Source organism: Amblyomma americanum, chromosome 9, assembly GCF_052857255.1.
Source record: "Amblyomma americanum isolate KBUSLIRL-KWMA chromosome 9, ASM5285725v1, whole genome shotgun sequence".
NCBI classification, from domain to species: Eukaryota; Metazoa; Arthropoda; class Arachnida; order Ixodida; family Ixodidae; genus Amblyomma; species Amblyomma americanum.
This window is the reverse complement of record NC_135505.1, coordinates 20,660,334-20,687,072: the sequence shown is the minus strand read 5'-3', so window position 1 is coordinate 20,687,072 and position 26,739 is coordinate 20,660,334. Positions and strand designations below refer to the sequence as shown.

General features: G+C 49.3%; 2 protein-coding genes across 3 annotated transcripts in view; one reads left to right on the top strand and one right to left on the bottom strand.

Moving 5' to 3' along the window:
* On the bottom strand, window positions 1-26,682 carry LOC144105212 (choline transporter-like 1). Its single transcript, XM_077638356.1, has 2 exons — window positions 26,124-26,682; window positions 1-11,683 (listed from the first exon to the last, which is right to left on the bottom strand). Exons 1-2 carry the CDS (start codon window positions 26,466-26,468, stop codon window positions 10,061-10,063), a joined length of 1,968 nt encoding a protein of 655 aa, XP_077494482.1. The 5' UTR covers window positions 26,469-26,682; the 3' UTR covers window positions 1-10,060.
* Window positions 25,996-26,739, top strand: part of PheRS-m (Phenylalanyl-tRNA synthetase, mitochondrial) — a 76,385-nt gene continuing 75,641 nt past the window's right edge. The window contains exon 1 of one of the 2 annotated variants that reach the window (XM_077638358.1): window positions 25,996-26,084. In XM_077638358.1, coding sequence (XP_077494484.1) covers window positions 26,048-26,084 — 37 coding nt within the window. In that variant the 5' untranslated portion in view covers window positions 25,996-26,047. The remainder of the gene's footprint in view (window positions 26,085-26,739) is intronic. The other variant, XM_077638359.1, reaches the window with a different exon arrangement.

Here is a 26,739-nt window from a genome sequence, read left to right as displayed (position 1 = left end):
GTCCTCAGCATATACTGAAGGTTGTTAGGGGCTCGTTGCATCTACATCTGTAGCAGGAAGACAAAGGCTCATGAGGGTTCTTTATTGAAAAAATATTTTCACATATGGCAGTACAGGAATGTGGTTGACATCATGGACATTGTGCAGTCCTAGCCTGACCGCAGAGGAAGTCTTCAGGATGCATGAGCGGTGATTAAAGCGCACAGACCTCTAGTGTCATCACTTCCGCACGCACACGGAAAATGAAGCAACCGAAGCGTGAAACAGGACACATCTGTTACCCAGCTCAAACGGCAGCCAGCTTCCTAGATCATCATACTGTTGCACCTTCAACAATAAATGTGGGAGCTCCTTTCACCACACCACCGTGCGCCACAGCGCTTCGGGGGACACAGGGATCAAATTGAAAGAAATTTGATAAAAGAGTGAAATTTCAGAAAACACCACATTTTGCATCTATATCTTTTTAATTATATCCCGAAAAATGTTTCCCAAGAACAGCCAAGAAGGGACTTTTTTGACATACTTTTGTGACTGTAGGTTGCAAAAACTGACTGAAATCTGTGAAAATGCCAATTTCTCAAAAGGCTTTTTTGACCCGACTGTCCCGCTTACAGAAAGCACAGCATGACACTGGCTCAGGAGAGTTTCATGCAGTTTGTTGCATTGTGTACCCTAATAAATTCTTTATGCTGTGATGTTCCTAAATTTCTGTATTTCTCATTTTAAAGGCTTATGCCTTACTTGCCCAACTGAGCGAAAACCCGTCTGTGCGCATGTTTGTGTGAGTTAACACTCGATGGTACCCCATAGCAGCTGGCATCCTCATGCAACCTGCCAGGTGGCGGCCAAGTTAATGATTGGTCGCACTAGGCTGCTCGGGAAGATCAACCTGGATTGTACAAATCCCACCGGTGGTGGCACTTGCCATCGCAGCACAGTGGCGTACCGCTTAACTACTGCACCACTCTGCCAGCACTCCCAGGGATCTATGAATGTAAAGCTGAGAATGACCTCATGCGGTCGGTCGGTGGGTCATGCAGAAGCTGGTAGGCGAGGGGGATGCAGGCCACAGGAGGGCAGCAACTTCGTTCATGAATTTAGCGTGCAGATCAGAAGGCGTGTGACAGTGTCGGGTTACATCACACCACAGCGCGAGGCTACTGCGCTCACAAATCGAATGGGCGGCCTTAAGGCTTCTCACATGTAAGCAGTCTTATGTGTCTGCCTACTTTTGTAGCAAAAGCTACACTAGGCTAGTTAGCAGCACATTTCAGACGGTCCACGCTAGTCACTTCTGCGCATGCGCCGAGTTGCAGGTGTTCGCCGCACACCGTCACCTCACCGGTCTCCGCGCGTGACGTCATCACATAGCTATGCGCCTCACTAGTGGCTGAGGCCGCGACGAGACAAAATCTCTTTGTTAGCCTTTAGTTGCGGAGGCTCCGGCCCCCACCCTCCAGGCCTCCGTGCCGGGGCTGGAGAGTAGTAAGGGGCCTCCATTTCCGGTGGAAATAAAAGTTGTCATCCATCCATGCGCCTCAGTGCGCACGCACTATGCTCTTAGCGGCTGCGCCGCGGCGGAGGGTATTAGCCGCTGAGCAGCCGCTTGCAAGGGGAGAAGGCACAATGGAAGAAGAAGACGCGGCAGGTGGAAGGTGAAGATGCTTGGCGAGACGTTCTTCACATACCTCGGACGTCTCCGACATGTGATTAGCTCTCCGCGCTTCATTCTTACACAGACGGGCAGCCTCACATCCGGCAATGACTTCGGGGTCGGTAGAAGCAGCTTCCCATAGGCTCTGAAGATGCTGCTTGTTATACACGCGGCCACCAGCTGCGTCTTCTTCTTCCATTGCGCCTTATCCCAAGGCAAGCGGCCGCTCAGTTGCTTATATCCTCTGCCATGGCATAGCCACTAAGAGCACAGTGCATGCGCCCTTCCTTTTTTCAAAACCATCGGCGTCTAGAACATTGTCAACGCCAATTAACACAATGAACGCCGACAGCTTTAGCTTTGTACATTCTGGATTAGTTGAGCTAATCCACACTCATTTTTTTTCTCTCTGTCACTAATTTGACATGACAGCAGTGAGTGCTATATGCACTCACCAAAAAACAGCGCGCTTACACGGGACACGAGAAAGGAGACACGCACACACACAGCGCTGACTTAAAACTGCAGGTTTTATTGCATTGCTCACAATAAATACTAGAAAGGAAAAACAAAAACAGTGGAAGGTGAGGAAGAATTCCTTCTGTCGCATCATGTCGTCATAGTTATTCAAGATATTGAATCTCTTTTCTTGTCAATGCCATCGATGGTGTGCTAACGCATGACGCGGCTTTCCTAGCTATGATGAAAGCTTCATACAGCTCGCGATTGTGTTGGTGATTATATCGCCTCAAAATCTGGCTTCGTCCAAAGTTAGGTGTGCAGTGACAGCCAGACACGTGTTTTGCCAGCGTGCTGCCGTATCCCGTGCGGATGTTAGTGGCGTGCTCTCGTAAACGGTCGTTTATGCAACGTCCACTTTGACCCACATAAGATGCACCGCATGACAGCGGGATCTCGTAAATTACCTCCGTGTCACAGGTGGTGAACATTTGTTCATGCTTCTTACTGCACCGCGCTGGTTTTGGGGCATCTTCGTTCACCAATCTGCAAAGCAAATTGAGCTTTCTGGGTGCAGTTAGAATCAGATCCACTCCAGCACGCCCTACTATCTTCTTCAACGAGTGGCTGATCCCGTGTAGATACGGCATAACAGCCCTCTTCTCCTTTTCATTCCGTGGCTTCTTCGGGTGGCCAGATTGGCGGAGATCTTTCAGGAGCTTGAATCCGATCCCTGAAATGAGGGCATCCGGGAAGCCCGCTTCGCGTAGACGTTTCAGCTGGGACTCTGTGCTAGCTTGCTGACGGTGATGGCACGATCTTTTGAGGGCATTCTTCAAGGCGCCCAAGGCTATTGCTCGTTTGACGAGCTTCGTATGCGAGGAAGAGTATGGCAAAAGGCTTTTCTTTGACCTCTGAGCATAGCACCAGCACAGATGGTCCTCACTTGGAAACAACCGCAGGTCAAGGTACTGAAGTTAGCCTTCATCAGGCAGTTCTTTTGGCAATTCAAATTCTCCTAAGTTTTCAGAAAATACCTTGAAAAGTGCCTCCACGTCCTTGCCTGGGTCCTGATCAGACGTTTTGTAGACGATGAAGAAGTCGTCGACAAAACGAAAAACCCTTACTACGTTGGTGTTGAGCAACGCTTCGCTTTGTTAAGCCGACGATCCGCCTTTGCAAGCAGAAGATCGCTGAGTAGAGGTGCGACACAGGAGCCGATGCACACGCCCTGCCTCTGTACGAACAGTTCATTATTGAAGCTGATAAACGTCGACCTTAGATAGAAAGCCAAAGCTTCGAGGAACTTCTCTGTGCTGATTCCGCACGCGTTCTGAAACCGTACGGTACCCATTGCTTCAATGCCTTCTCTAACCGCATCAAACAGAGAGGGGTGCGGTAGTGAGTAGTAAAGATCCTTTACATCGATGGAAAAAACACTCACACCTTTCGGGCATGAGCCATGAAGGAAAGCAGAGCTTCTTCAGGCTTCTTAACCTGGAACGGATCTTCCACGGCTAACAAAGACAGTGAACACGCGAGAGCACGCTACGAGAGCACGCCACTAACATCCGCACGGGATACCGCAGCACGCTGGCAAAACACGTGTCTGGCTGTCACTGCACACCTAACTTTGGACGAAGCCATATTTTGAGGCGATATAATCACCAGCACAAGCGCGAAGCTTTCATCATAGATAGGAAAGCCGCGTCATGCGTTAGCACACCATCGATGGCATTGACAAGAAAAGAGATTCAATATCTTGAATAACTATGACGACATGATGCGACAGAAGGAATCCTTCATCGCCTTCCACTGTTTTTGTTTTTCCTTTCTAGTATTTATTGTGAGCAATGCAATAAAACCTGCAGTTGTAAGTCAGCGCTGTGTGTGTGTGTGTCTCCTTTCTCGTGTACCGTGTAAGCGCGGTGTTTTTCGGTGAGATCATGTACCAACTGGCCCGGCAACTGTCCTTAATGCTATATGCAAGCGTGGTTATAACACTGTGTAGAAAAAAAATAAAAAAAATAGGCTGCTAAAAATATTTGCAGAACGCCACCGCATCAGGCATTCCTTTGATTAAAACAAGAGTGACTGCAGACTCCAACCATGTTTCTGTTGCCACACTAGGCTTTCTGCGAGTTTGGCACAGCAATGAAGCATAAAAAAATACATAATGTCACCTAAAATATTTTAGTGAAACTTCGTATTTAAGTATTCAATGGACTTCCCAATAAGCTTGCCAAATGTCATTGCCCTACACCAAAATATAAAATATTTAACCTCCAATCCTAGTGCCCCACCCCCCCAAAAGCAACAAAGCCAGCCGATTGTTGGCACATGTTCGAGTTATACACAGAAACCGCTGTTCGTGCATCCTGGAGACTTCTGTCCCTGACAGTAAATAAAGTCCTCCAGATAGAGTGAAAAAACAAAACAAAAAACACTGTGCAACATTTAGGAATGTGGTGACTGTGAGGAATAAGCACGACACAAAAATAATGTCAGGAGGTGTGGGGGCATCTTGTCACACACTAGTCAAAACGATGGTGTTCCACAGGTATGTGCGCATTTCAGCACGCTGACCTAGCCCCGCGATATTCAATTTTCCTTTCTCTTTCACGCACAATCAAGCAGAGTTTTGAGAATGCATAAGTCCAAGATGCACCATCATAGGCCATTATCTTTAGATAAAAAAGTAAATGCTGCATAAACCTAAGCAACACAGTGTACACACCTCCTAAAGCAGTGATAAAGGTTCTTGATCCCTTACCATAAAAAGTCACACAATGACTGGTACGCACAATTCTAGACAATACAGAACAAATTTCTGCTCATAAAAAGTCACTGCAAGACATAGTGAGGCAGCCCAGACCTGTCATCTTGGATTATAAAATGGCACACTGAAGACTGAGGCTAAGAATGATAGGGCATACTTATCTCAGCATAGTCATTTAAGAAAGGCAGAGATCGTCAACACATTGGTGTTGCCAATGCTACCAGGATTGTAAGATAGGTCCCCAATGGGTTAACACAAAAGGTAGTCTCCATCTTTTTGTAAACAACAAGGTTTGTAGATGACCTTGTAACTGTACTCTTAGTTGCTGCATTTTTCAGGATGGTGGTATACCAGCATGAGTAAGGCATGATGAGCACTTTGCAATAGGATGCTACCAAAGTAGCAGGTGACTTACTAGCTGGGCACTGCCTGAACAGTAGCAATAGGAACAATGTGCCATTTTCAGGAACCATCTTGCCAAATGATGAGTACAACAAAGGTGGAATAACGCTTGCAAAAGACCATAAAACACCAGCGAGTACCAAGTCTGATGCGCTCACAGCAGGGACCTACAAAAGCCCAGGGGGCTGTCCCAGTATAGACGCACAAAGAATTGGTGCACTGAAATGCAGCAGCCAACACGTGTCACTTATGACAGCGGTGCAATAAATAAGTCATTAAGCAGAAGCGAGAAATGCTTCAGTGAGGGTAAAATTAAAAAAAAAAAAGGACAGTGCCTTCTGGCTGCCCAAGTGGGACAAGACAGGATTCTTTCGTGATGTGTAAAACATATATCAGACGAGTAGGGATAAGAGTATAAAAATACACTGTGCAATGTAAATGCCTTGAAAATATGATCAACACACAGCCGAGCAGGATACCTAGCTCTCGCTGGTGCCTCTGTGAACGCTCACAACAGCTGCTAGGGCTTCACATGGTGTCTTCACGGTAGACTACACGCCACAAAAGTGGCATTCCCACTCAGTGCACTTCACGCCAAGGCATATTCAGTTCCATGACTGCATGGATTGTACAGCTGACTCAAACAGACGGTGCTGTCAGGTACAGACGTAAGTACAGGTCCCGCCATTATGAAAGAAAACAACCGGTTTGCATTAAACGATGAATATTTTGTTTTTCTGCTGAAACTGAAAATGACTTTTAAATACTGCACATCAAGAGGAAAATTGGTTGGAAAACAAGAAAAAATGTGCTTGTCTGACATAATGATGCAGCAATCTTAATTTGAATGCTCAAACTTTGTTCGCTTTCACATTGGAAGGACCTGTACAAGAGGAGGGCAAAGACGCTATGTTCTGCCCAAAATGGTGCCCTAAACGGGGAGCGCATTGAGCTTGCTGTTAAGAAAACCTCACGAGTTTTTTTGAAGCTATGCAAATTATGCCCCATGCAAAACTGTAATGTCACATGGATATAAATAAAAACGAGCAGAACAGGTGCATACTGACAAAAACTACAAAACAAGATTCTAAAACATTTTCCTAAACCTTTGTTATTACAAGGCTTCCATGTCCTGTTTCAACCTTCCAAGACGCAAACATGTGCAGCCAACTAAAATAAACTGTACACCTGTACAGCAAGCTTGGCAGCCTGCTGATTGGACTGCTAGCCGCTGTTGTATGAGCTAATGGCATTGTCGCCATGGTGACAACCACATGCACCACCCATCCACGAAGTTACGGTCTCCCAATGCAGAACATGATTTCTTTGAAAGATGGGGCAAGAAATAACAAGGCTGCGCTTGCTCGCTGCATAGTCCTCTCTGCGACAGTAACCATCTAGTTGCTACAAGTGGCCGTGGCAGGTTTAAGCGTGGAGCTGTGGCACTGCACTGCATCAAAGCTTTTGCTGCCTGTGACCAGCAGGTGAGAGATTGGAACAAACATGACATAGATATACAGCGCAGTGCACGACATACACAAAATATGAAATCTTAAAAACTGTTCATTTAGTCACGTACAGAAATGTGCACACGGTTCATAACAAGCTGCCTGGCTCCTCTACATAGCTGCCTAGCCTATGAGCACAAAAAAGATAGACTTGTTTCAATGCACTGCGGCAGTCATCATGACACTGCAATTCGTCCAAGAAGCTATCTTGAAAACGAAACAATAATAATAAAATGGTAAAAAATCGAGTTTAACATCCCGAAGCTACACAGAGGCTATGAGGAATGCCATAAGGAAGGGCTCTGGATCAATTTAGACCACTTGGGGTTCTGTAACATGTGCTAACGTCGCACTTGCTACAAGCGACTTTCTGCGCTTTGTACCACTGAAATGCAGCCATGGCTGGGATTGAACCCATGTCCTCTAGCTAAGCAGCCAAGCACCCTAGCCACTGAGCCACCTCAGAAGGTGACAATGTTCAAGTAGCAACGCCCTATTCCTGTGCAACGTCCACTTGCTTCCAACCATAGGCTTTTTAAGCTAGTCGAATTGGACAACAATTGGTGGGATAGGAAAAAGAAGTAAACCCCACCAGTGCCATCAGGTATACTTAGGGGTTGGACTTTTAGGTTTTTAGTTCTTGATAATTTGGCAGACTTTGTCAGCGTTTAGTTCAGAATGCTGTTTTCGTTTATTTTCACCAAATATTATTATTGCGAAGCAATACTACTTTAGGTCGCACTTCAGCCCGTTCCGTGGCGAGGCGGTGGTAGGCACCATTGACCTTTAGCGTGACCTCGCTGCGTGACGTCACACCACGTGACATAGAGTGACGTCACACCAGCTGTGTAAAAACGGCGCCCCATCTCACGCCGTCGCGAGGCGAGGCGGTAGCCACCAACGGCGGCCTAACTCCCGCTCCTCTCACCAGGGGCGCTATGGTCGGTGTGACGTCACACCAGCTGTGTAAAAACGGGGCCCCATCTCACGCCGTCGCGAGGCGAGGCGGTATCCACCAACGGCGGCCTAACTCCCGCTCCTCTCACCAGGGGCGCTACGGCCAGAGTGACGTCACACCAGCTGTGTAAAACAGCTCCGCTCCTCTCGCCAAGGCAGTCATACAGACAGATGTTACGATGGTGCCTACGAACAAGGCAGCTCGGCAGAATGCAAAGAGGAAGCACCAGCGAGCTACGGAGACGGAAGAAGAACAACTTTAACACACTACTGCTTCGCAATCACCAGGCTTAACCAAGCTAAGCCACGGCCGTTTTTTTCCTACGGATGGATTATCGTTTTTTTACAGTGATATAATATGGTATTCTTATGCAGTCAAAAGTCACCTACAGATTATCTAGCCTGTTTCGTGACTGCAAGCACTTGATTCATCAGTAATTAATGTACTAATGGTCCTTAATTACTGGTAAAGTACCTATAGCAGTAACTGACTGTAGAAGGATGTGTTGTGAAAATAAAAAAATTGTAACAGATGTTATGTGACAGAACAGTGCAACGAAATGCAAGTGGAAGTAGAGTTCTAAAAAGTTAGTTGCCATATCATCACTGGGCTGTTGAGCAAGAGCGTGAGGAATTGCACAGCCTGTGTGTTGACGACAGTGAAGGAACTGCTGTTGAATCATCGCAGTAGCCAGAACATGCACATTTTCGTGACACTTACGAATGGTTTCGAGTGCCCTTACGTGCAATGAAGAAACGGGCTTAACCACGCAACAGCCTAAAGTGGATGATGACGGTGACCAGTGAGTGCTAAGCTAGCAGACGATGTTTGACAACTAGATGGAGCATCCCAGTCTGCAGAGATGCGTAAGGTAGCGGTGTGATACCTCTAAATGCACAACTGAAATACTTGATCAAACTAGGCGCCACCTCACTATGCCCAAGTTATCTCTCTTCTGACTGAATGTAATTCCTATTTGACTCTCAGGTAGCCGCGGTGTACATGTCAAGAATATCGACCTTTTTCAGTTAACCCTTCAGTGAACTTACGAGCAGGGCTCGTCATAAGCCGAACACTTTATTTTTCGTTGTTTTTATGGTCCCACTAATTTTGTAAGTTCTGGCTACTGACGAGTACAGCTTGTCGTGTGTTTTCTGGCCCTCTGTGTCCGGTTCAAGGCGAGTAGCGCTCATCAAAAATTTTTTTTTTGTTTTCTGACAGATGGCTGCATGGGTTCCAAATGAAAATTTCTGTATTATTTGCAAAAAAAGTGCGTCCGTTAGAAGGTTACAACTGAATTTCAGAAACAGATTTCGGTGTAGTCTGACTATACCTTTTTTAGTTTAAAGCGAAAAATCCGACCCATAGGTGTACCATACCGAAGCTCTTCTTGTGCTTCACATTTATTCTGATTCTCAACAGTAGATGCATTGGCACCAACTGTTGCCAAATGTCACCAGCAAATGAATGATTTAAGAAAAAAAGCCATGCCAATCACCTCTCATTCGTAATTAAAAACAGAAGTTGAGCTAATTTGCATATGGTACTCAGATATTTAAAGCCAATTTTCTTGCTGATAAATGCATCTTTTGCTGTCGGACCAACATCACCATGGCCATAAAGAGCCACAGAATTTATTTTACTGGGAACAATAGTTGGATAGAGTTGTCCTCAGTGTCCCTTTAAGTTGGCTTTCCTACGGACTTATGCATGCCGCACACGGCTGGACCACTTCTTTCTGACGGGACAACGAACGAACGCAAAAACCGACACGCACTAAGAATGTCATGATAGCGTGCCATTTCGGCCAAAAAAAGGACGTGAAAGTCAACATCGGCGTCGTTTGTGAATGTTTGTGCCATGCTCATGGCCGGGATGCCTTCCAGACTGCGGGATGACCAGAGTAAATCTCTGTATGCTGCAGGCCCGTTTCCCTTCTCAGTTTTCAATTCGTGGCCTGACAAAGGGCCCAGTGAGCATGATGCCCTCCTTTATATATATATATATATATTAAGGATTGATTGAAGGATTCTAGAAAAAATTGAGTTTTCCGCTAGTGCCGCCTAATGCAGATGTAGGATTACACATGGCACCCGAGAATTATGCTTCATAAGGAAATGCACACTTTAGGCGCAACAGGCACAGCAATCACATCACTGTGTATAGCCAACCGCGTTGCACAAATCAACAGATGGGAGAATATGACGATGCTAATATGCCACTCACTGAATGCTTCGAATAAAACTCTTGACGAGCCAACGCAGCTAAGGAGTTTACCTGTTGCCACCACCCCTACCTCATGTGGCCAGAGGCCTGAGTGTCATGGCATCACCCAGCAAGAGCTTGCGTAAACCCTCGGGCGCATACAGCTCCCTTTCTGCATCCTGTGACACAATGTCCTCGCAGAAGCACAGCAGCAGGGTGTCCACAATCATGCCGTACAGCGAGAGCACACAGTGCGCCACGAAGCATGAGAACACCACCACTGCCAGCACTGGCACGGCATACAGCTGCAGCTCGGGGCTACTGCGGAGGAGCACCACGGACAACAACCCTGTCACTGACGTCACCAAGCACTTGGCCATGAAGAGCAGGAAGTCTGTAGTGCCGTCAAGGACCCACGTGTCGAACGCACCGGAGCTCTCTGCCACCGTCAGGTGGGCCGTGCGGCCGGCCGTGCAGAATGATGTGCCGCGGATGGCCACCACGGTGTAGGCGTCATGGCTGACGTAACGAAGGCCTGAGGCAAGGAAGCACCGGGAGCCACCAGCGCAGCAATCACTGCCCCGTCGCCCACGAGTCCAGTGGCGCAGGGCTACAAGTGCGAGCCGGGGAAGCTTGCAGATCGGGATCAGGAGAGAGCCGAGGGCAACGGAACCTAGATGGTAGAGCAGCAGGCGAGCTGCAGACCGTCCCACAGGCCACGGTAGCGTGTTGCGGTCCTTGCAAAAGTACCACGACGCGATGGCACCGGCGATGACGGTCTGCTGACATGACAGGACAAACTCCGCCGCCCAGAGAAGGAAGACCAGCTGGAAGCACCACGCGAAGCGGACCCAGGACGGCCGGTCGTAGGCAACTAGCGTGAAGTGCCGCACCTCGGCCACCGGAGCCAGGTTTGACAAGTTGACGGGTCCGCCTACAAAGGCAGCAATGGGGCGAGTTTCGCGGCTGGCGTGGTCGGCCGTGGCCAGGTACAGCAGGACGACCGTCCAGGCAGCAAAGAGGGCTGCCAAGGCAAGCAACGTCCAGATGGGCTGCGCCAGAAGGAAGGGCATGTGGCGCACGCACTGGCTAGCCTCGAAGAAGAGGGCCCCCGCCTGCCCGGTGCGCCGGCGCAACGCCACTGCAGCGGCGACCATAGGGACCACAACTCCAAGCGTCACGCCCACAGAGAAAACGAAGAATGCGCGCTCGTTCTTGGCGGCCTCTTCGAGGAGGCGTTCGAACGGCGTCGTGTCGAGGTGGAACTTAATGTCGGCATAAATCCACCATAGTACGGCCGCAGCGATGATCACTGACACTACGGACACAACGAGGATCAGCTTGGCGGCCAGCTGTGCGAAGCAGTGTATCAGCAGGACCAACACAAAGGCCAGGATGCAGGCGAAGAACAGCATGGCGGCCACTTCATGCCAGGCGGCGAAGAGGTCACCGACGACCTGCTGAAGAGTGTCCACGCCGTTGAGGTACCCATAGATGCTGCGGAAGACGTCCGAGCTGGCATCATCCGGCACACAGCGGTTGAGAACAGGCCGGCTCGGAGGCACGGGCAGCTTGGGGCATGGCCCGAGCCCTGTCGTCTGCTGCTCCTTGTTAAAGAGGTCCAGCACCGTCTGGTTGGACAGCACTGAGTGCAGGTCTCCACCCATGTCGTACCGGCACAGAGATGAGCCGGTTTTTTCACCAAAGAGACGCACCTGCGCCAGAAGAGGAGCCATAATGAAAAAGTACCACTCCCAGCCATTTCTCAAGCACATCAATTAAATTAACCACGTTTGGTGAACTAAAAAATAGCCCTACAGTAGGATAAAAACCACAGCCGTTAACACTGAGCCATAGGCCGCTATCACTTGGAAAAACAGCAGCTGGTAACACTGGGTGTGACATTGTTTTTGCCACAGGCACATCGCTGGATGTGCTAGCTTGCTCGAGCAGATAGAAGAGCAAACAGCTGACAGCTGAGATGAAAGAATTAATCACATGCATTCTGCCATTCAAACTATGTTTGCAACATTATTAAAAATATAGAGTGCTAAAATCAGTTTCTTTTTTCTCCTGTGCGGAGTCAGGGAAAATGAAGGATACTACACATACCTGGCGGCCAGGGAAGCTGAGCACATGCAGGGGCATTCATTTTCAGAAAAAACCCAGTTTTCACACGGTTCTTGAACTTTGAGCAAGTTTAAAAAATTCGGTTCAACCTTATCTCTGCATTTGCCTTCAAGAAAGTGCTATCTGCCAATGCACAGAGGAGATGAAAATTTGGCATAAAAATCAGTGGATGTCTTGTACTTAATTGAATACCTTTCACTGCTCTTTATCCAAAGGTGCTCTGAAAGGGGCTCTGAATAAAGGTGCGGTATTTTTCCGATTTTAAAGGATGGAGCTTCACAAATATCGTTCAGTAAAAATTTTCTGGATGCATTTCTCAGAAGCCAAGTTATCTTTAGTCAAAATTTTAATATCAGCATCTTCGCACCTTTCCCTCTCATCATTTCTTGCATGCTGAAAAGTTGGCACTCCTCCACTGGCCCTACCCACTCGTCCCTACCGCCGGCTGCCAACGCAGGCAGGAACGCCCCGGAAGGCAGAGCTTCCTGACCTGCCAGAGTGACGTCGCTGACTGGCTGCGGCCATGGTAGCTGTCCTACATCTGAAAGAACATAGCCGACAGCCATCCCTTACCCATCACATGCAGGAGTGTGAAATGGAGGAAGGTAGGATATGAAAAAATCGTCGAAAAGAGCTCACAAACTTTCGTGTAATTGTGGGTTCTCTGTTTTGTGTAGAACTGAATTATTTGGTTCAGGTGCTTGTGATAACACAATGCAGCGGTTGAGCGAATTTGTGTTCTCCTAAGGAGGTGTTTATGAGCCGCTCTAAACCATGTAGTAATGCTCTCTAGGATCCCTGAATGTCCTGAGCTACAGAGGGGCAATGACAACGGCTCCTCTCAACTACGACACATTTTCACTGCTGGCAATGCACACTGCATGTCCCGAAAGCAAATCCCTTGGGCACACTGTAGAGGAGCGTTGGAAAGAAATGTGAACAGAGTGGAGCCTATAGCAGCTCCGTTGTTAGCATTCCTTTTCATCACAGTTTTACTTTGATGTTAGCAAAAGGTGCTAGAGTCGTCCATGATACATTGCAGGATGATTCTAACATGTTTTTCTTACCACCCAGGCAAAAGTGCGATGAAAAGAAATTTGAACAGCGGAGTACGTAGGCGCCACGTTGTTCGCGTTTCCATCATGATAGTACGTAAAAAGGCAGATGGGCCAAGCAAAGACATGGGAGTGCTGCACGCAGGGATGGTAATTTACACAATGAAACAATTGCAATGAATGACAAAAGAAAAATACCAGGCTTTGTGAAAACTTTCCTGTTGCATGGCTGCCATTTCTAGACTGTTCATGAAAATACCGTGAAAAAAATACAGAATTTGGGCCTCGCACGAGAGCTTCCACTGATACGAATTATTTGTGCTGAAATAATAATGCCTAAAATTCTGAATGATGAAATGTTTTGGTGAGTAACAGGATTTCTACTCAAATTTAGGTTCTAGAAAATAACGCCTGATTTTTACAACATAAATGTTAAAAAAAAGGAAAAAAATGATTTATAGGATTTAAATTCCCAAAGCAACTCAAGCTATGACGAACACAGCAGTGGAGGGCACCAGATAATTTCGACCATCTGGGGTTCTTTTAATGTGCACCGACATCACACAGTACACAGGCCTCTAGCATTTTGCCTCCACCGAAATGCAACCACTGTGGCTGGGTTCGAAACCAAGAAAATGAAAAGTTCCGGCATTTGCACAGCAATGTGTAGTTGGAGGTCATGCTTTATAGGCTGTAGCTCTGTGTGCCGGTCCTTGTTTTGGCTGTAAATATTGCCCAGCATGTGCAAGAACTTGCTCACACGACTGACTGGGACCAAGCCACTGTCATTGCGAGGGAAAGGAACATGTCATCTCGGTGGTTGATGGAATGTCTAATCATCCAATCGACACCAGCTACCATGAACCAACCGGGTGCAAGGAACCATGCCACCCATTCACGCACGCACCTGTTGCGTATATAAGTCGCGACAATTTCTTGTCCCGCTCAGTGACCAAGGAACCCGTACGAGGTTCCGAAAGGTCTTGAATTTCTTGGTCAGTGACCGCATTCCTTTTTGCCTTTAATGCAATGCTTTACGAGACGAATTTTCCTCGAAACCATCGATTATGATTATGTAAGTATACATATTTTATGAAGGAACAAAAGGCACTATAATTGTCTCTCACATAGTGGAAACCTGGAACACACCATGCAGGAAGAGGTGAAGGAGGAAGTGGAGTGCCCCTGTCCAATTTCAGCCACTTAGGCATGCTACGATGTCACACAAATGCACCTGACCTCCACTGAGGTGCGGTATTTCGACCATTCAAAGGTGGCAGCAACAGCTGCACTTGATGCGCTTCAATTCTTTTTGTGTGGGCCTGCGGCACCTAGAAGAGGTGATCCCAGGCACTTGTGATGCTTACCCACGGTTTGCACAGAATAATGGCCTCAAATTCAAGAACTCCAGCATTTCAGGAATACAAAGGTGCAACAGTCAAGGAGGGAATCTTTTTTTCGGGTGACTCAGATTAAGAATCCTTCGACTCTTGCTTTGCTCCAATTTTACTCTCCACAGCCACCATCTCTGCTTCCTTTTTCCTGGCCTTTTGGCACTCTTAATGCCAAAGTTCATCATCAGCCTGACTACGCCCACTGCAGGAAAGGCCTCTCCCACGTCTCTCCAATTAACCTTGTCCTTTGCTAACTGCGGCCACCGTATCCTGGTAAACTAATTACTCTCATCCGCCCACGTAACTTCTGCCGCCCCCTGCTACACTTGCCTTCTCTTGGAATACACTCCGTTAGCCTTAAAGGGACACTGAGGAGAACCCTATCAAAATTTTTTTGTTAGCAATATCTGATAGTTCGGCATTTCATGGCTTTGTTGACGCTTGTCCGGGAGCGAAAGATGCATTTATTTCAAAGAAATTTAGATTCGAAGTTGAAAATTTTTTTCCCGCCACTCCGATTCAAACTCGAGAACTCTTATGACGACACGGAGAACTCTTATGATGACACAGAACGGAGTGACGTGCAACGTGACGTAAACGGAGACTCCGTGATTTCTGGCGGCTAGCGGTGCGGCCTAGCAGCAGCCGAAATGAAAGCTACCGCCGCCGCACGTTGAAGGCATCTATCGGGGATCGCCACCGTCGCTTCGTTTACGTTTGCACCGGCGTCTTGCCAGCGTTACGATGGATCCCGTTCCCGAACCCGACGACGTAGTTCTCGCAAAAACTCTGGCCTGCATTTCAGCGACCTCAGCCCCACAGAGCGTGCGATGCTTTTGAGGGAGCACGGTGCGGGGAGTCGCGAGGGGTGCGTTGCGCCCATCGGAGGCTGGCCGGGGCTTTGGGGCCAACGGATTGTGATTCCTTGAACAGAGCGGTTGCACGGGGCAGCAGGCAGCGTCGAGGTCTCCCACGGTTGCAAGGGCCAAGTTATTTATTTATTTTTTGCCACAAAAAACAAATGGGTGCCCGAGGGCGGTCGCGTTTAAAGTCGGCGGCTTGAAACCAAAGCCGGCGCACGACGCTTCAACGGCTTCCGCTAGATCCAACGGGTCCACTGGATCTGGCTCTCTCGCCAACTTGCATGTACCTTCAGATATGTACTGTGAATGGATTAAAATAGCTGAGCTCGAAAAGAACAGCTCCGCCGAACTGCCGCAGCTATTGAATATAACGCGCACCTCGCCGCGGAGCCAAATCAGTCTGGCCGGGCCGGCGGCGGCTGGCGCACTCGGCGCGAAATAGATACATGCTCCAATCTCCCTGCCAATGCGGTCAGAGTGCGCCGAAGCCGCCGAACGCGTCGGCGGTCAAGCGCAGTTGGAGTATAGAGGGTCTCTCTTTGACCGACGTGACTTCGCCGTGCAGGGAGCGCGCGTGCGCGCCTCGCCGCAGCATAAATGCGCCTTAACGGTGAACCGCTAACCCACGTATCCAGCGGCGGCATCCATGGGAGCCACTGAAACCCCCCGCCCACTCACTAAATAAAAAAAAAGAAGTCTAGTGCCGAGGTTCGGAATCGAACCAAGGCCTTCGGCGTTTGAGGCGGAAACGCTACCGCTCCGCCACGACGGCTTATGTTACAGCCGTCAATAAAGGCGCATCTAGTGAATGCACTCTTCTGATGCAGAAATCTCCGCGCTTTCGCTAGGTATATCCTGGCCTAAGAGAGCTAGGCCATCAGCAAGTTTTCTGAACTGCCTTGTACCTTGTCTCCCGTCCCTAATAAACGATTTCCGTTAAGTAGTTTGAAGTTGACTGGCACAGCCGGGAATGTTTCGCTGGGCAAACGTGCGAATACACAAGTGCTGCCTTGTACGATCATCTACCATCGTGCCATCATAGCTTTTCATCGACCGTGGCGATCATCTGACAAGCCTTAACAGGCTCCTGCAAAGGTTAACTAGCACTTGAAGCGGCACTTGGAGTTCCTCTGCTGTTCGGCGCTTGTAAATCGAAGTGCGTCAAAAACAAAACCACGGGGCACGCAAAGCTCATAGACGCAAAGCGCCATAACAAATCGAAACTCTCCTGGTCGCCTGTGGCGCCGCCAAGCATCCGTTTTCTTTGCTTCCAACATTCAGGTTGTCTTTTGCCTGCCTTCCTTGTGTGATAAAAGTGCACTATTGGTTTTAAAGCAAAACTTACTTCATTATTGATCTGCGCAATCTACCTTTGTCAGCCTCAGAGATTCGCGAAACCAAGTAGGATGGAAAATTCCTCCAAGGTGGCGTCTCTTGTCCTATGGCGTCACCACGCTTGTACTTGCGAGATTGGCCTGTGGCAGCGATACCTGTGTTTTGGTTCTTGCTATTTTCTACCTTACAAGAGCTTTGTTTTCAGTAAGAGCGGTGTTTTTGTGATCAGGAGCTGGTATTCTATCGATACAAGCCAACTTAAATTTCTCCTCAGTGTCCCTTTAAGGACCAGACTATATGCCAACTCACACAGAAATTTGAATATTTCTGCAGTTCTGCCTTTTTCATTGGACAAGTCAGAGCTTCAAAAACCGTATAACTCAGGTTCAGTGATAGGCAAGATGATAATTTTACTTACTGCATTCCTTGATGCCAAGGCAAACCAGTGGAATGCACTCCAGCAGTATTCCTGCAGCAAAATCTCTTAGCTGCTCTCTCCAAAAGACTTGCAGCATAACATACCGCATAAGTGCACAAGGGCTTGTTTTGCACGAAATTAAATAACATATTTAGAATCGCCACACAAAACTACATGTTCCCTGAAGATTGCGGAAATGTGGCTTCTGTAATAAGAAACGTCTTCCAAAGCACAGCGTCGCGAACAACCAGCGGTACAGTCCAAGCACAGACCAGAGGCAGCCTTCAGTCCAGAGCACGCACGAGGGACCGAGCGTTCGGAGCTCGAGCTTCGGAGCGTTCGGCGCTTCTCGTCGTCTTCTTCGTTAAGCGCCAGTCTCTGAAGATTCCAAAGCCGAAGGCCAGTCTTATAATTCCCTACCCCACCCAGTGGTGGAGGTGTTAACGATTCCCTCACCTTGGAGCTTCGCACCAGCGCATCGCCTACCGCCTCCGCAATGCGTGAGACCATCACCAAAACCGCTTCACCGCTTCTGTCGGCTGTTCCGGCGCCGCGCGGCAGCGTGTCCCAGCCATCTTCAGCGGCACAGATGACACGGATGTGGAGAATTGGTTGGCCTCCCATGAACACATAAGCGCATACAATAAGTGGGACGATACCGTCAAGCTCACCAACGTTATCTTTTATTTGAGCGACGCAGCCAATCTCTGGTTTCGAAACCAGGAGGCTGACATCTCAAGCCGGGCAGCTCTAAAAACCAGTCTGACAGAAGTCTTTGGCCGTCCCGGAGTGCGTAAGCTTCGCGCCGAGCAACGCTTGCGAAATCAGGCCCAGCAAACTGGTGAAAATTTCACCAGTTATATAGAAGATGTCGTCGACCTCTGCAAGCGTGTCAACCCTACTATGAGCGAGGCCGACAAGATCAGACATATAATGAAAGGCATTGAGGATGATGCCTTCCAGATGCTCATCGGCAAAGATCCCCAGACTGTCTCCGGTGTCATCGGCTACTGCCAAAGCTTAAAGGAGCTGCGCAAACAACGCCTTTCTACCCGGCGTGCAGGCTTTCAGGAGGCCACACTTTCCAGCTTGGCTCTCCCAGGGGACGGTACTCTGGACCAACCGTTGCTCCTCCAGCGCATCCAGCAGTTTGTACGTGACGAAGTCGCACGCCAGCTATCTTTGTCTACCTGCCCGCCTACGCCTGCGCCGTCGCTCACTCCCCAACCTACAGCGTGCTATCGAGGAGCAGGTCGCTGAAGTCCTGCCACCTCCTCCTCAGCCACCTCTGATCGCGGCTCCTCTGGTACGCCGATTCCGTCGTGCAGTCGTGGCCCTCACCTGCTGCTCCTGTCTACAGGCCACCGACCTGGCAGTTAGAACCCCAGCGACCTGCAACCCCACCTTACTGTCCGGTTGCCCGCCCCCGATCACAGCCGCAGCCACTCAACCCCTCGCGCACACAAGACAACCGCCCTATTTGCTGCGCCTGTGGCGTCGCTGGCCACGTGGCTCGTTTGTGTCGCAGTCGTGACCACCGTTGCGACGATTATAGGCGTGAACCGACGTACGACCTTCCGCCGTCGTCCTCGCCTGCATCACACGAGCCGCCTCCAGATTCTTCTTCTCCCAGTTACCATCCCCGCTCCCACCGCTTGCCGTCTCCTGGCCGCCGTTCCCGCTCTCCGATGCTCCGCCGCCAACCCCCCGTCCATGCGGAAAACTAACGGCCGCAGTTCCGGAGGCAAGAACTGTGTCGCCAGCGACTCTCTCAAGACCTGTTTCTGTGCCTGCCAATATTATTACCGTGTTCTTTGAGGGAGTTGCTGTTGAAGCACTTGTTGACACTGGCACAGCCGTTTCTGTTTTCAGTCACACCATCTGTCGCGGACTCAAAAAAGTGACGACGCCCCTTCCTCCCGTTTCTCTCCGCACGGCCAGCGCTCAGGACATTCGACCGTTAGCAGCCTGCACCACCCGCTTGCTCATCGGGAACGTTCCCTACACAATTGAGTTCATCGTCCTCGCCCGCTCCTCTCACGACGTTACCCTTGGTTGGGACTTCCTCTCCTCACATCACGCCATTATTGACTGCGCCCGTGCTCAGCTTGACTTGTCGCCCTACAGTGACGCAACCTTGGACGTAACCGGTGCTGCTATCTCTACTGTGTCGTCTCAAAGGAGACAGACGTTCCGCCTTTCTCTTCAGTGGCGGTGCCTCTTTCTTGTGCTGCTCTCTCAGATGCAACTGTCACTTATACTCTCTCTTTACGATGCGCTGACCAGAAATCTGTTTTGCTGCCTCATGCCATGCTGACAATTGTTCGTGGCTCCAGCGCTATTTATATGGCCAACCCGTTCTCCTGCCCTACCACTTTACTCCGTGGCCAGTCCCTTGGTAATGTTGCGTTGCTCGATCTCGCCTCAGCATACCCCCTCGTTGATAGCACGGCCGCCATTCACGTCAGCGCCATTATGCCTGTTCCCATCACCAATCAGTCGTCTGTCGATATTTTTCACCATTCCTTTGACACCACCCTGACGTCTACCCAACGAGACCAGCTTGTCGCCGTTCTGCAGCATTTTCAAGCTTCGTTTGACTACCAGCAACCTTCCTTGGGCCGCACCACCACAGTTACCCACTGTATTGACACTAGGACCCATGCCCCTTTGCACCAACGACCGTACCGCGTGTCAGCCGCTGAGCGCCGCATCATTGACGAGCAGGTGACCGACATGCTCAAGCGTCACGTGATACAGCCGTCGCACAGCCTGTGGGCATCGCCAGTGGTCCTGGTCAAGAAAAAAGACGGTTCCATCCGGTTCTGCGTGGACTACCATCATCTGAACAAGATTACATGCAAGGATATTTACCCTCTCCCCTGTATCGACGATGCCCTCGACTGCCTGCAGGCCTCTTCGAGTTTTTTTTTGCGATTGGACTTGCGCTCTGGTTACTGGCAGGTGCTGATGGCGGAGGCCGATTGCCCAAAAACTGCATTCGTCACACCCGACGGGCTCTATAAATTTAATGTCATGCCCTTCGGCCTCTGCAATGCACACGTCACATTCGAGCGCATGATGGACAACATACTCCGAGGGCTCAAATGGCACACATGCCTTTGTTACCTAGATGACGTTGTAATCTTTTCCCCGGACTTTTCATCTCACCTCCAGCGCCTTGAGACCGTTCTTTGCTGCCTGGCTGACGCTGGCCTCCAACTCAATTTGAAAAAGTGCCGTTTCGGAGCTCGGCAGCTCACTATTCTCGGACATGTCGTGTCGAAGGATGGGGTTCTCCTGGACCCGCCCAAGTTGCAAGCTGTGGCTGAATTTCCGAAGCCCACTTCTGTAAAGGACCTCCGCAGCTTCATCGGCCTCTGGTCCTACTTCCATCGCTTTGTCTGCAATTTTGCCACTATCATCAACCCCCTGACCAATCTCCTTTCGAGCCACGACCTTTCGGCCTGGTCGCCAGCCTGTGATGAAGCATTTACGATACTCCGTCGCCTCCTGACCACTCCACTAATCCTGCGTCACTCTGACCCTCGTTCTCCGACGAAACTCCACACCGATGCCAGCGGCGTCGGCCTCGGTGCAGTACTCGCTCAGCGCAAGCAAGGCTTTGACGAATATGTTGTCGCTTACGCTAGCTGGACACTCAATAAAGCTGAAGCCAACTATTTTGTCCCGAGAAGGAGTGTTTAGCCACCCTTTGGCCGATCGTCAAATTTCGCCCCTACCAGTACGGGCGCCCTTTTGACGTTGTCACCGATCACAACGCCCTTTGCTGGTTGTCCTCTTTGAAAGATCCCTCTGGTCGACTGGCGCGTTGGGCTCTACGATTCCAGGAGTACGACATTGGTGTTATCTATCGTTCCGGCTGCAAACATGCCGATGCTGATGCCCTCTCACGTTCCCCTGTACCATCTGAGGCAGTGCCTTGTATATCCACCCCGCCTTCTTTGACGTTTGAGTCCACTGATATGGCTTCCGAGCAACACAAAGACCCGTGGATCAGTTGCCTCTTAGATCTCTTATCTGGCCAATCGTCTCGACCTCATTCCCGTTCTCTCCGTCGTCAGTCCCACCATTTCACCATCCAGACGAGCTTCTTTACCGCCGCAGCTATCTCCAGGATGGTCGCTAGTGGCTTCTCGTCATTCCGACACATCTCGCCGACCCGCTACTCCTATGCAGCCGCTGCCTTGCCCAGCGCAGCCCTTCGAGCGTGTTGGCATCGACCTCTACGGCCCTCTTCCCAGCACATCAACCGGGAACCGCTGGATCATCGTTGCCATCGACCACCTTACACGCTATGCTGAAACCTCGCCTTTACCATCCGCTACAACCCGCGACATTGCACCCTTCATTCTCCATCGCATCATTCTTCGCCATGGTGCGCCCAAAGAGCTGCTCAGTGATAGAGGTCCAGCCTTCCTCTCTGAAGTTGTAGAAGCTCTCCTTCAGGAATGCAACGTCATTCTCCGCACCAGCTCTGCCTGCCATACCCAGACAAATGGCATGGTTGAGCGCTTTAATCGCACCCTCGGCGACATGCTGGCCATGTATGTTGCTTCCGACCATTGTAACTTGGACAGCGTTCTGCCTTTTGTCACATATGCTTATAACTCCGATGCTCAAGCCACCACCGGATTCTCTCCGTACTTTCTCCTGTACAGGCGTGAGCCTTATGCACAATGGACACCATTCTACCTAACCGCCCTGATGCTTCCGAATTTACAACTCTTTCTCAAGCCGCAACTTATGCCGAAGAATGCCGACAGCTTGCCCCGTCCTTCACTTCTCATGCCCAGCAGCAGCAGAAAAGCACCCGTGATCCCGCTGCACTTCCTCCCGCTTACCTTCCCGACTCTTTGGTCTGGCTCTGGGTACCCTCCTCAGATCCCGGCCTTTCCTGCAGACTTGTTAGCAAGTACCAGGGACCCTACCGTATTCTTTAGCAGACATCCCCCGTCAATTAACTCATCAAACCCCTTACGCCATCCACTGATCATTGTCGCCGAGGCCGCGCCATTGACCACACGACCCGCCACAAACCATACTACGACCCCGCCGTCGTCACATCGCCCTAGGCCGCCAGGACGGCGCCCTTTCGCCTGGGGGGAATTGTAAGACTGGCCTTCGGCTTTGGAATCTTCAGAGACTGGCGCTTAACGAAGAAGACGACGAGAAGCGCCGAACGCTCTGAAGCTCGAGCGCTGAACGCTTGGTCACTCGTGCGTGCTCTGGACTGAAGGCTGCCTCTGGCCTGTGCCTGGACTGTACCGCTGGTTGTTCGCGACGCTGTGCTTTGGAAGACGTTTCTTATTACACTTCCATAATAACATTTTTCTTAAAAAGCAGGGTCCCCCCCTTAAATATGAAGCGCATTGATTCGGATTTTCAAAAATATTAAAAAATGCAACAGAATTTATGGAGTTTCAAAGGCCCTTCAAACAGTTTTTCAATATCAGGAGTGTTCAAGGATTTCAATGGCCTGTGCAAACCCTGTTATCACTGGATGTGGTGAGATTCACTTCAGCAGCTGATGATGTAGGTCGAAACAATGCAACTGGTATGAAGCCGGTAACCCTGCACGCTTGATTAACTGAAAGTCACTGTTTACTATGAAGATGGTTGCACGATGTAGCCAAATTTTATACAGCTGCCTATCAGTTTTAGACCATTCTTTTCATTTTCCTTTTGCTCTGCACGCCATGTGCCATAGTTTCCAAGCTATCGTTTTTAGCTGAATCACCTTATCACGCGATTTTTATCACTTATATGGCCCTCTACACAGTGCGACTCTTTACTGCGTCTGCTTAGCACTGTCACTGTATGCTTATGCTTATACCGGGTGTTTCCAGTAAGATGTTCTGCAATTTGTTAAAATAGGCTTTTTAAGTTAGAAGAGCGCTTTCTCGGCACAGCATTGTCAGCGGCGCAGCGCGTCAGAGCAAAGTTAAAAAGTACTAACAAGTAGGCTGGTTAACGAATATTGAGTAGTTAACTTATTAACTATCACTGTCAGTCTCCTTATTAGTGCCCTGGCACCCCCAGTCTCAGATTTTGTTGATGTTTGTTCGAAGACTCTGGCAGGTGGCCCACCTGTCACGGTGGGCAGGTGGCAACCTTCCCACCAGGTTGTGGTCAGTCTATCAGCGGGCTTTATAGCCAACTATGCAAAACACTGTGGCCTGGAGTGGGCTTCGAAACCGTGGCAGCGCGGACAGGTCAGATTCGCTTGCAACTGCAACTGCTAGTCTCTCGCTCTGTGCTTCAGATGCCATCATCTTCATTGACTTCCATACGTGCGCAACAGACTTAGAACACACTTCTATCGCACTGTCCTCTTAAACCGAGGCTCGAACTGAAACACCTAAATCACATTTGGCCTAACCACGCCAAATCATCCGTCATTTTTTTATTGCAAGGCCTGCAAAGCTAGCCATATGCAATACTGATATCAGCTTTTAGAATTTCGAAGACACAGTTACCCTCGGTACTGTTGCCCAACGAATTTTGGCTACACAGCACAAAAATACATGCACTTTCGAGAAGCTTGTGGCAAAGCAACCCCTCCAGTGCGCATAACTAGTCGAAACAGCCAAAATGTGTTGGACTACTGTGCCAAGGGTAACCATGTTTTCAAAACTCTAAAAGCGATACGGATATTACTTACGGTGGGCTGCACGCCTCTCAACAAGTGAGAAAACTAGCAGTAAAGGTTACAAAGGTAACTACTCAATTTTGTTAACTGGCCTCTTACTTAGCACTTCTTAGCTGCATTCAGAAGTGCTACACCACTGACTATGCTATGCCAAAAAAAGTGCTTTTGTAACTCAAAAAGCTTACTTTCAAAAATTTCAAAACATCTTAGGTGAAACACCAGTATACAGTATATTGTGTGGATTTCCTTCAACACAATATCAGTTGTCCATGGTTGCTTGTATGTGTCACCATCTTGTGTTTGCTCGTGTTGGCGCTTCTTTCTGTGGTATGAACCCAGACCATTGAGCTGTATTGTGGCACGACCTATAATGAATTTCAGGTGGGAAAAAATTTTCACGGATCCCCACGCTGCACAAAGGGGAGAGATTCTGCACGGCTAAGTATGAGTACAAAGCAAAACAACTACCAGCTTCAATTCAAGTGAATGTCCCACGAAGCTGAGCTCCACCTGAGCTACATGTGAAACCAGGTTCAGGTGTGCGAGCACACAGAAACGCTTCCAATAGACTAACTCGCAACAACAAAGGGGTAGCAAAAATGACCATTGTGAGAAGAAAATCGTTGCACTCCCGTTTTTGCTGCATCATCACCATCAGTCTGACTATGTCCACTGCACGACAAAGGCCTCTCCCAATCTCTATAATTAAACCCTGTCCTGTGCCAGCTGCCGCCACTGCCACAAACTTCTTAATCTCATCCGGCCCACTAATTTTCTGCCACACCCTGCTGTGTTCAGCTTCTCTTGGAATCCAGTCCATTACCCTCGAATTTCAACAGAGACGAAATTCTGGAGGCCCGCGTGCTGTGCGATGTCAGTGCACATTAAAGAACTCCAGGTGGTCAAAATTTTTGGAGCCCTTCACAGCCAGAGTCGCTTTGGGATGTTAAACCCCCATAAAATCAAAACCAAACCATTACCCTTAATGAGCGTTGGTTATCCTGCCTTCGCATTATGTGTCCTGCCCGAGCCCATTTCTTCCTCTTGATTTCAACTAGGATGTCATTTACCCACATTTGTTCCCTGACCCACTCTGCTCTCTTCCTATCACTTAATCCTATCATTCTGCTTTCCATAGTTTGCTGCGTTGTCCTCAATTTAAGCTGAACTCCTTCCGTTAGCCTCCACATTTCTGCTACATAGGTGAGTACTGGCAAGATGCAGCTGTTATAGAATTTTCTTTTGAGATATATTGGTGAACTGCCATTAATGACCAGAGAAGACACATTCCCTTACCACTTCCAGTGCGTCGCTGCCAATCGTAAACTGCTGATACTTTCCATGCCTGCTGAACATCACTACAGTTTTCTGCACATTAATTTTAGACCCATCATTTTTTCCCCAAGTCATTAATCATGCTTTGCAATTCATCCCCTGAGAGACTTAGCATGGCAATATTGTCAGCAAATCACAGATATTTAATACTAAAGTATTCTTTATTAAATCTTATCTTCAACTGTTCCCAATGTAGGTCTCTGGATACCTCCTATAAACGGGAGGTGAACAGAATTGGAGAGATCGTGTTTCCCTGCCCGATGCTCTCTCGTTCTTTAATTCTGTTGCTGTCTTCATGGAGGTCTATGGTGCTGCATGCTGCTAAATATTTGTGCTTGGCCTGCTCCAGTCTCTGTTGACATGCTACATGTTGCAACACGCATGAAGTGACCTTGGCAACTGAACAGTGAGTGAATGCTACAAATCACACCGCTGCACGAGCTCCACTTTAGAAAATGGCTTTCAGTGAAAATGCGTGAACTTGATATTAATCAGGGAGTCCTAAGAAGCAGGGAGTCATTTTTGCACCATGCCTTTCTTGGACTTGTTGGGCGAAAGAGGGGTTTAGCTTGGTTTTCCTGCGTACAATTACGCGCTTGGGGGAGGTGGTTGTTTTTTTATTGTGCACTATCTACATGATGACCAACTAGCCCAACGTTATGTGCTGCTGAACCACACTGTTTCGCTTTGCAAGCATCCGGCAATAAACAAGCAGCGGCAATACGAAGGCCTTGCGTCGCCCTTTCTTTCTTGCTCCTATTGTAGTGTCGCTTGTTTACTGTTCAACAGATTGCAAAAAAAAAAAACCACGCAGAAAAAAGCCTCTGCAATGGATGACTGGATGTGCCACCACAGCTTTCGTGGCTCCCTCAAGGGATGCAGGGTATGTTGCATCGACTGAATTCTACTGCCGGTAAGTGAGCAAAGTGCGCTGCTATGCCGCAAAACATACCTCGTCCATGGTGCGCAGCGCGCGGAGCGGGCACTGGCTGACGCATATCTTGAGCGAGCTGCGCGGGTCGGCCAGGTCGAAGTAGAAGAGGTAGGGCTTGTCCCTGGCGTCCAGGCCGGAGAAGGAGAGGCTTCCCAGGGGAGCGTTGCGTGCGCCGCACACGTTGCCGAAGCTGTCGCAGCCGCGCACCAATCGACGGGGGTCGCCCAGCGCGAGCGCGAACGAGGCCACGAACACGGCGGCGCCCAGGAACGCCACGAGCAGGAACAGCCACGGCAGATCCGTGCATCCGCGCGGCTTCAGCCGCGGCCGCTGATCTGGCGCGGACGACGAATCCGCGGACATCACCGCCGTTGGAATCTGAGGAGCGCGGGCCGCGTCGCCCCGTTCAAAATGAGCCAAAGGAAAAGTTGCAAGCTGGAAGAGCGACGCGACGCCGCAACGCTAAAAGAGCCTCCGAGATGGCAATTCACAGCGTTAAAAATGTACTGGATTGAAATACGTGAGTCTCGGAGTTCATGTTGAGCAAAGCGGCGTGAAATAAACTGGCATCGAAATCATCAGCTCCGTTGTGTGCTCCCTGAATTTAGCAAAGAACCCTGGAAAATGATTCTTC

Bases quoted from the DNA above. Each gene is read 5' to 3' on its own strand.
- LOC144105212 (XM_077638356.1), bottom strand. From the start codon at position 26,468: ATGTCCGCGGATTCGTCGTCCGCGCCAGATCAGCGGCCGCGGCTGAAG. The intron at 11,684-26,123 runs GTATGTTTTGCG...CTTCTGGCGCAG, and splicing joins CGCTGCGCACCATGGACGAG to GTGCGTCTCTTTGGTGAAAA.